The sequence below is a fragment of the Limulus polyphemus genome, unplaced genomic scaffold (genome assembly GCF_000517525.1).
Source record: "Limulus polyphemus unplaced genomic scaffold, Limulus_polyphemus-2.1.2 Scaffold3628, whole genome shotgun sequence".
NCBI classification, from domain to species: domain Eukaryota; kingdom Metazoa; phylum Arthropoda; class Merostomata; order Xiphosura; family Limulidae; genus Limulus; species Limulus polyphemus.
The window spans coordinates 47,957-58,724 of record NW_013669238.1 but is presented as its reverse complement, the minus strand read 5'-3'; the positions used below and the strand labels follow the sequence as shown (position 1 = coordinate 58,724).

The following is a 10,768-nucleotide window of genomic DNA, read 5'->3' as shown; positions in this document are numbered from 1 at the left end:
ATTTTTATCCACAATTTTTTATAGAACAGGTGATTCCAAACTAGTTTTGGAGAATTCCACTCCTCATCAGTGACCCTGAACATTACCACCAATGAAAGAATTAAATTGTGGTGGAATGCTACAAGTTCTTCAATTACCTATAGAATGATAGGTTAATTTTTTTGTGAGTATAAAACACTTAAATATACCATTTCGAAATATCAGATACGTTTTTGGCAAATCTATACATTTTATCTCGTTTTCCCTACTATAACACTAACTATAGCAAAATCATCAATGTACATTGAAATGGAAAGTTAAAAAACATGAAAAAAAATGAATAACACAAATTTTTCCTCAGCACTGACTGCAGTATTGATCACAATTGATAAGACTAGGGGCACAAATATAAATTATTTCAGGGTAGAAATAATCTTCAGCTAAGACAATTTCATTTTACTAAAAGGGTGATAGGCTTTTGGAATGGGTTGTCTTCAGATGTAATGGATGTATTAAATGTAAGGGAGTTTCAAGGAAGGTTTGATAGATATTTAAATGATCAAAACTTGATGTTGAGTTTTTTTGTTTTTTTTTAAGTAGATGTGACAGTCTTGATGTTATTAAATGTTATGCTTTTTTTTTACCTGCAATCATTATATTTGTAAATACATCTTAAAATTCCACTAGCAACAGAACACTGCTTTAATGATGTGAATGACATATCCATTGCTGTGCCAAGATCCTTTTCTTCATTCACACATTGAGTTGATTTCCAAATTAAGATAACCTAAATGCTTTCACTTTCTATGATTATTTGATAAATATTTGGCCACCGTACCAGTTGGTACATGTCATTCTGTGGTACTATACCTACCTCAACATTCATAATATGGCTAGAAATACCAAAGTATTTAATGTAAGCAGCAAACTTTACTAATGTACCAATAATATCATTAATATGAATAATCCAAAGCAGAGTCCCAAAAACTGACCCCTGAGACTTTCCCCTTGTAATAAGGATCCAGTTTGACTGAACTCCAGTAATCGTAACCATTCAATTAACTGGTTTTTCTCAATCCCTATGGATGGGATTTTCTTAGTTAATCTTATTTCGTGGCACCTTATCAAAAACTTTTTAAAGATTGTAATGAACGAGTCTTTTCATCTAGATAAGGAGTAATGTCTGCAAAAAAGAGATAACAGATTAATGAAGCATAATTAAGGCATAGTAGACAAGTTTATCTGGAAACTTCTAAATATGTATAGATTGTAATGTATTAGATTGATGCTTCATTTTCTTAAATAAAAATATGTATTAGGCTGCTAGTAAATTTTCAAGATTGTTTTGTTCTCAGTTTACTGTCATTATACTTAGATATTTTTTAAGCATTATTTAATTAAATGTGTTAATAGAATGGTTTGGAGTGCTATTCATCCGTCAAGGGCTTTACCAAGGAGGAGTATTTCGTTTCACTTTGTACATGCCAGACAATTATCCTGATGGGGATTGTCCAGTAGGTGGTCAGTTTTATCTTTTGGATCATTAGCGTTATAAAGATATACAAAAATGTTTTTAAGATGTTTTTGTGTGTTGTTTTCTTTGTCTTATTGCATACTAGAACCTTATCAACAAGAAATGAAGATAATAGTTTGTACTTAATGCATTTTAGAAAATGTTAACAAAATTGTACAAAATCTGACATTAAGAAAAATTAAACAATGATATTAAAAAAAAGGCCAAATGCCCTAAATAGATCTCTACCAAAAAATATTTTTTAATGTAGTAATTTATTAATTGTTAAAAGATAATTTTTTTTTGTGAATCAATCACTTTTCCTTAAATACCTGGTCTTAATATCTGTAACAATTATACAGATTAAACAACCTAATCCAATTTTAGCATCAACTTTAAACATTATAATTTGCTTTTTATTCTTCAAAATTTCTAAGAAACATATGTTTTCTTATAGGCTTTTTACTACCACATTTGACACTTACATGAGTTAGATTGTACCTATAGGTATTGTTTTCTTTTATATTGGTTGCATAATTTCGTCTTTAAAACGACCATTCTCATAACTTGCAAAAGAAAAAATTAAAAAGGGAGTATAAGAATGATGAAATATGAACAATAGATAAGCAAGAATTTTCCTAGAGATTAACATCCTTGGTTTCAGTGAAAATATATTCTTGTTGCATAATTCTTTTATATTTTCTTTGCATAATGATAATAGATTACATTATTAACATTACAATAAACTTAAACACTTTTATTGCTATAAATTTTCTATAAGATTGTACTACAAGTGTTGTTAACTAACATAAATCAACTTACTAGTACAAAGTAACTGCAATAGCTAAAACACTGACTGGTTCACATTCTTTCTTGAAAAACTATCCACTATCTTAACTACCTTGTATATATATCATAAATTTTTGAATATACTGCATATTGTTACATCACATCTTTAGAACTACCTATATCATTAAATCTTTTGATCTCAACATTATCAATAAAATCTGCAGCTCCATCTAACTAACACTCAAATTACAACATTAAACATATAGCTTATAACAGTACATTTTGAGCTGCAGTATTTTCTTTAATTTAAGTAAAGACTTCTGTATGCATTAGCTACAAAATTACAACACTGCATTAGTGAACATAGAATAAGTTTAGCTGTTAAGCCTAAGGTGCAATCACTAAATGTTTTTCTGCGGAAGGTTTTGTATTAAACATAAAGCTCTCAGAACTTTAAAATTACTTTTCCTTTGTAATTTTAGAGAAAATCATAAATAATGAACACTAGTTACCTTGTAAACATTTAGAATTCGTTAAAAACTCTTTCTTTTATACTTATAAATTGAAATTCAAATATATTTTGTAATAAAATTTGATCTCATTTTGTTACAGCTGATAGTTTTTGAACCACCAGTTTTTCATCCTTTGATAAATATTGAAACTGGAGAATTAGATGTAAAGAGAGGTTTTCAGAAATGGAGGTTAGTTTAAGATACAGCAATTATTATTGTTTTACTAATTGAAAATACTTCCATATCAGACACTAAAGAACATTATTTAGATCTAGATATTAAGGTAATTAATATTTTTGATAAAATAAATGATTTCAAGTATATGGACTTCCCTCATCAAATACATGCTATACAGAATATTATACATTCACAACTTCTTAGATACTGTAAAATTTGCAGCAATATATAATTCTTAACATCTAATATGAATATATTTGTACAAAAATTGATTTTGAATGGTTTTGATGATAAAACAATATAAAATATTTAATTACTGTTTTATCATCAAAACCATTCAAAATCAAGTAAATATAAAAGCTACTTATGTAATTCTGAAACAATAATTCACCTATTTACACAGATATGCTATTTCCTATGCCCATCTGCCTATGAGATTTGCATGCCACTAGCCTTGAGCAAATTCCTACTTAAATTCTTATGTTTAACATGAACTGTGCTGGTGCATGATGACATAATCATGCAATGATAACCCTCCACCAACAGCAGGGTGACACAATCTCCATGCCTAGTAACTCCCTCTATGCACTTGCACTCGTGATAACTTCATTCTTTTCTTTGGCATTGAATTGAACAGATGTGTTCAAATTTCACACTTGACTTCAATTTGATGAGATTTATATTGGTTAATGAAACCTTTATTTTCTTTTCTATAGTTTTTGTTTCAAAAGCATTGATTATTATTTTGAATTCTCAACTGATTGTAACTGATATTTTGTGATGATGCCACACACGTAGGCCTTATTTCTACTATGGGTTCTGGAGGCTTGTTAACTGTTGGGGATGTTGTAGCCTTTGTTCAACATGCTGTGGATTACTACAGGCTAACTGGGTCTTTTACTCCAGTCCCTTCAGCTGATGTTTTTTCTCCCAGTCAGGTATTACTTATTGTATTACGATTGTAACCTGGTTTGTTTTAGGTAGTTCCTTACCATTTGGGGAATGATCTTAACCTTCCAGTCTCTTCTGGATTTCATTCTCAGATATGTTCCTTTCCTAATTGTTTGTCTTGACTTGCAGACATTCTTCCTTTCTAGATTCTCTGTCTTTGGTATATATTTGGTCTGTTTTGGGATCAGGCCCCTTGCCTTCTATTTTGCTCTTTGGTTCCCCCTTTTTCCATCTTTATCTTTTTCTCACCATCATGCTCCAGAGGAGTTTTCTGTAGAAGTTTATTCCCTTCTCTTTGCCATCTTAACCAGTTCCACCTCTTCTGCTCTATCTCTCCTTTTTTGTTTCCCTTTGTTAGGACTTGTTGGATCAAGTTGCATTCATTTTTACTGTACCTTTCTCTCCTAATGTTTATGGTCTTTGTCTGGCTCAGACATCTTCAGTGGTGTTCATTTCTCACTGGAGATCTGGATTGAAGTTGTATGAATTCAGTCCTCATTACCTTCTCAAGTTTTTTTTTACTTTCTTGATCTTTCCCTTTGACTCCTATTCCTTGTCTGATCAGTCTACTCCAAACCTTCCCATTCCAGATTCTAGGCCTTCCTTTTTTTTCTTGTCCTTCCAATACCTGACTTCTGGTTCATTGCTCATCTTGACAGTGATTCTACTGTCATGTATGGCACTCTAGGTACCCATCTATTCCTCTTCACTTGCAGTTGGACTCATTTTCTACCAACAGCCTCTCTCTCCTCATTTCTCTTTGCTCCTCTTCCCATTTCCTTTTCTGTTCCTTATGACCACCTGTATGGTCTTTTCATCCGGTCTGCATTTTGCCATGGTCAATGTATCAGACACTTTTCTACGCATTGCTGTTGACCCATCCTCCCTGTGTTTTCTATTTTCTCTCAGATTTGCATCTTTCAATTCTTTGCTGTTCTCTTTGACATAGCATTATCTCTTTTTTGTATTCATTTGTATCATGAGGGCATTTGATTGACATATTCATGGCCTCGGGCTGTAATTTCTTGTGTTTGATGATTGACTTCTGTTAGCCCATTCTTGGTTGGTATCCTCTTCTCACACCTCCATTTCTTTGCAAGAGACTACTCAGTTGGGGTGGCTTGTCACAATATCCAAGTCTTTTCTCATGCCCACTCAATATATGGTACGTACAAGTATTTTTCATCATTTCTCTTTGCCCATGAGCTATGGAGTATCCGGTCGCCAGGTCTTGCACTTCTCATTCTCATTTTGTGTGAAGGGTTCTTTTGCTCTTAAGGATTCTGACTTCCTTTGAACCCCTAATTTCTTAGGGGTATGCACATGTGCATCTCCTCCAATGGACCTTGCAGATCCAAGGGATTCTTTCTTAGGTTCCATTGTTCTTGTTTGTGAACTTCCCCTCTCCCATCCACAAGGACTTTTTATATCCACACTTCTGGCCTTCCATTACCAAATCCCAAACCATTCCTGTCTCTTCACCAATGCTTCCCTCTTGGATTGAGCTGCATCTCTGGATGACATGATTCCTTGCATTTGGATGCAGCATAAGTGTTTAGTCCACCTCAACGTGCTCAAACTTCTCGCTGTTCATTGGGAATGTTCCCATTTCCTGCTACTTCTGGTTGATCAGTCAGTCACAGTCCACTTTGATGTATCCACAGTCATTTCTGCATCTATCATCAAGGGAGCATATATTCCAAATCTCTTTGATTTTGAGCATTGGACCTGTTCTTCTGAGCTTGTGGCAGGCAGCCTGTCTTAGCCAGGCTGTGTTTCTACCCATGGTGTGGTCTCTTCACCCCCAAGTCTTTTGTTGAGATTGTTGTTGTTTCGGCATGTCCCTCACAGACATATTTGCCAACCCTCTCCACTCCAATCTTCATCCCTTCTGGTCCCCTGTTCCTCATCCTTTGGCCCTGGCTGTCAATGCTCTGAACCAGGATTGGTTTCTCCTTTTTTCTATATGCCTCATGCCTATCCTTCTCTTCCACTACTCCCTTGGGCCCTGGACTTGATACATGAAAGTCCTTCTAAAATCCTACTATGGCACCTCCTTGGCCAACTTAATATTGGTTTTTTCTGCTTTTTCACTTGGTATTGACACTCTCCTTCATATACCCAATATCCCTTCACTCTTGCTTCAGTATCATGCATCCCTTTTTCATCAAGGGATATCCCTCCATCTTTATATGTAGAATTTGTCCAGTCCATCAGGCCAGACTCTCCTATCATCTAACATTCTTGTCACATTCCTATCTCCTTCCCACTTTTTCTGTCTATTGATGACTGTGGCAATCTTTCGTTATTGATCCAATTGCCACTCCTTTCCTCCCTGGCTGTCCTACTGTGCCCCATCTTTCTACCTTTCTTAACTGGATATTCGACCATGGTTTGTCAGTCTCCACCATTGCTGGTTATTGGTAAGCATTGTCTGGTACACTTCACCTTTCCCTGGTACTGCAGTTTGTTTTCTTCCTCTGTCCTCTCCACCTGCTTCTGCTCTTTCCCCCTTCACTATCCTCCTTGCTTGATTGTATCCATAATGTGGTTTTGCATGCTTTCATGCATGCCCTATTCAAGCCAATGGCTTTTTACTTTTTGTACTGCTTTTCTCTCACATCTTAATTCCTCCTCCTTATCTGTTGCCACCATTATTTGAATGCTTATGCTATTGATGCTTCTCACACCCTCTACCACCATACTAATACACTCCTCTACTTGGACTGGTATTTCTTTCTTCAGACTTCTGCCACTTGGGATGAATGATAACCTTTCTTTCTCTCCTATTTCCTTTCCTTCTTTTTCTCACTTGTATGATCATTCAGACCCAAATAAGCTCCTGTGTCCTGTTCAGGCTGTTAGGTGTTACTTATCACAAACTTCTTCCTTTTTGGGTCTCTGCCATCTTCTGTTCCTCCCCTGGGACCCTTCTTTTTCCAAGGACCTCTCTTGCACTCTTAATAGATGGATCCATTGACTCCTTTGGTTGGTATATTCTCCTCTGGATGGGGATGCTCACAGGCTATTTAACTTTCTTTGCATCTTATTCATCACCTTTTTCACTTTCTTGTTTCCCATTTTCACTGACCCTAACCTAGGATCCTCCAGGTGAGCATGTAGACGAATTTCTACATGTTCGTCTCTTCACCATCTAGCTATTTCGTCTTCCGCAGGAATACAACTTCTACCAGTCACCATACTTCAGTCAACCCACCATCTTAGAAGTGGGTAAGTTTGTTTCCCTTTTCATTTCTTGCCCCTTGCATCAAACAGAATGCTGCCAGGTTGCTGGTGTTGCCTCCTAGGGTATGCTTATTTCCCAAATTTTGCAATGATCTAGGATAACAGAAGGTTTTCAGCCCATGTATCCTCACTCTACCAGTGTCCACTGTGAGATGAGGTGTTCTGCAAGACCACTTGAGGTGTCCTCAAGGTATACAAATTTACTTTAAATGTTCGATCCAGATTGTACTAATTCCATGGACTATCACGAAAAAAACCAGCACCAAAGAAGTGACTGCCTACTTCTTTGGCTCATGCTTTTAGACTTTTAAAAATAGGGTTTCATGGTCAACTATTGCACTGTCTTCAATTAATGACCTTTCCAGATGGTGGTCTGATGAGGATCAAGGCACTTCTTCCTGTTTCCCCAGTGCAAATTCTCTTTCCCCTCTTTTTCATGTGGAGCATGGAGACCCTTGCCACTTGCCACTTTCTAGCTGGTGGGGAAGTGGACCATTGAGAATCCTTACTGGTTTGGCTCAGTACAAAACCATAAGAAGTAGGGTGGTGGTGGCACTGTAAGTATATTATGGGTCACCCCTCAAACAACTATAATGCCATTCTCCTGCAACCAGACTCTATCTAGTAAGAATCATGCTGAGCACACATTATAAGGTCTGATCATGCCCTAACCACATTACACATATTAGTTCACTGAACACTTATGTGAAGGTGCTCAGTTAGTCACGATCATATTCTGCCCATCCCTGTAACACTTCAGGCTCTTCCTCCTCTCCCTCCTTTGCTGCTCGGGTAAAAAATATGTTGTGGTTGAGACAAGATGTGGTTTCCCATGGTTGTGCCCCTGTGAAGCCCCTGCCAGTGGGTGCTTTCTGAAGGGAACTCATCTAAGTAAAATTTTGCACTGGCCCCTCCACCACTTTAATGTGGGATTGTAGTATTTGTGTGTGGGAGGCGAGTTATTTTCTAGGGAGCTAACATTTTCCTAACCTGAAAATGTATTTGCTATAGATACTGACTTCTGCACACATTCCCCCCCTACCCCCCCCCCCCACTTCTAGTGCAACTTTTTTTTTCCTTGCCTCATCTAAGAATGAAGTTATTGCGAGTGCAACTGTGTTACTGTGTCATGGAGGTTATGTTGCCCTTCTTTTGGTGGAGGGTCATTATCATTATGTACCAGTGCAGTTCACACTAATCATGGGAATTTAGGTGTGAGTTAGCTGAAAACTAGTGTTGTGCAAACTTCATATGCAGATGCACGAGGGAAATAGCATTGATCTGTGTGTGAAGGTATCTATTGGAAATACATTTTCAGATTAGGAAAATGTTAACATCGCAAAATAATGACATAAATTAAATTATTATATGTACAATGAAAAATAATTTCTTGAAACTTATTGGTGGGAAAGGAAATATCAGAATTGCTTACTTGGACATTTTTATATCTTGTATAGATGGACTAATGTAGTTGTATCACCTTACCTACGTAAGACCTTGTTAATATGTGGATATTTTTAGAACCATGGAAGTGATATTACTGGGGAGATCCATTGATGTATAGTAATGTAATTATTATTTCTCTAACTACTTTTTGTTTTCCTAAATGTAACAAGAGAGAAACTGCCTTCCTACTTCTGGCTGCAGACAGCAAAGGTGTTAAAAATATGGGATGTTGTGGGCTTGAGTACACTAATCTGCTTCTTTTCTTTCTTTTTGTTATAAGTGTGCAAGGTCAGCAAAATTGAGGTTAAACCAAATAAGACAGTAGTCCAATACAGTTTAGGTTTTACTTCTGTCAGTACCTCAATAACCAAGACACATTCATTATATAATGATTACCTTATGATTTGTGCCCCAGTGTTGAATGTTTGTTTTGTTGCTGAATTTTATTTGAATTTTGCAATTTTCTTTTTATTTCCTAGAACATTAACTAACTATATAACTTTCTAACTATATTTCACAAAAGATATGGATGTAATCTTTGCAAAGAATTTGTAGCTTAGTTACATAATTAAATGTGTGTCTGTGCAAAATATTAAATTTTTTATTGAAATATTAAAAATAAAGTTACTGGTTTCTGAATTTAGATTTTCATGGAGAATTTAAGAAATAATTAGTACATTAGAGGCTGTTTATGATATGTTTTGTAGGTTTTATTCCATGTGAGGAAGGAATTTTGTTTTTCAGGGGGTCCTCTAATTTCAAAACAAGAAAGCACAGTTTGCTATATATGAATTAATACTGTCTTGAGTAAAAGTACAATTGTTAACTGTTGAAAGGTTGATAGATTTGTAGAACATAAGCATTGGAAACCAGTAAATCATTATCACTAAATTTGTGAATGTAATAATTTTTCCTAATGACCAATACTTTAATTTTTCATTCTTTTTATAGAAGAAATGTCAATCATATTTGGCAAGTAATTCTGTATGCTCGTCGAATCTTCTATAAAATAGAAAATCAAAATCCATTGAATCCAGAAGCATCAGTTTTGTAAGTACATATGCTTTTAATATAAGTAGAAAATCTTGTTACAAACTCATAACTGTATCATAAACACAATGATAAACATTTATAAGCTAATTTTTGTTTACTTTGACTTCTAGCCAGAAGTCATCATGTCTATAACTAATTCAACTTTGGAATACACACTAGACTTTTTTAAGAATTTTCTAGCTTACACCTTGATTTATAATAACTGTTTGAATTTTTCATGTATACTCCAATAAATAACTGAAGAATAATTGGAATTTCTAATAGTTTAGTTTGGATAAGGCAAAATTGCTGTTATGAAAAATTTGGAGTAGCTTAATCGAATTTAAAATGCAAATGGTTGATCATTTAGTCTTACTTCTGAGGGACTATATAAAGAATGTAGTTTTTGAAAATATAATAGGCCTAACTCTAATGTCTTATGACTAGTGTAATAATAAACTGATAAATTTATTGTACCATAAAGTGTAATTTTGTTTACCAATTGCATGCCCATCCTTGCTGGTTTGCACCCTTACATTTATTCATGGATAACCCATGCTGTTAATAGCGTCTATTGTATTTAAGGTGACTGATCCAACTATTTAGATGTCTTGATAATCCAGACAAATTAGTTTATTAACTCTCTCAACACAGGGTCAGTCAATTTAACCGATTCATGTGACCTTTTGTACTCATTTAAAGTTGACATAAATTTAACACTTGTAACTCTCTATATATTGGGTATATCTTCACAAAATTTGGCAGTCTTTCAGTTAATATTACAAGTTTTTCACATACAAAAAGTCATATTTCTTAGTGAAGTATTTTTAATAAAATAAAATAAAGTTTTGTCCATGAATATATTGAGTATTTCTTTTGAATAGTCTGTGTGAAAAGTAATTTTCATGTTAAAATTAAAAATACTTATCGTCTTCTCAAAAATCTCACATTTCCTTGGTATTATTCCTAAAACCTCCTACATGCATTTCAAACGTTTTTTCACTAAATCCTTATAGTTTATATGTTATTTTCTCTACCCTATCTCAAAACAGGATTGGTCAATTCGACCGACCTCGTAACCCCCAAAAAAAAAAAAATCAAAATAAACCTAAATTAACCTTCT

The 10,768-nt window shown here is 34.7% G+C and overlaps 1 protein-coding gene across 2 annotated transcripts in view; it reads left to right on the top strand.

The window, feature by feature from the left end:
* Positions 1 to 10,768, top strand: part of LOC106469714 (AKT-interacting protein-like) — a 52,178-nt gene that overhangs the window by 11,917 nt on the left and 29,493 nt on the right. For both annotated transcript variants that reach the window (XM_013930226.2, XM_013930227.2), the window contains exons 4-6: positions 1,393 to 1,493; positions 2,894 to 2,982; positions 9,565 to 9,663. In XM_013930226.2, the coding sequence (XP_013785680.1) occupies positions 1,393 to 1,493; positions 2,894 to 2,982; positions 9,565 to 9,663 (289 nt within the window). The remainder of the gene's footprint in view (positions 1 to 1,392; positions 1,494 to 2,893; positions 2,983 to 9,564; positions 9,664 to 10,768) is intronic.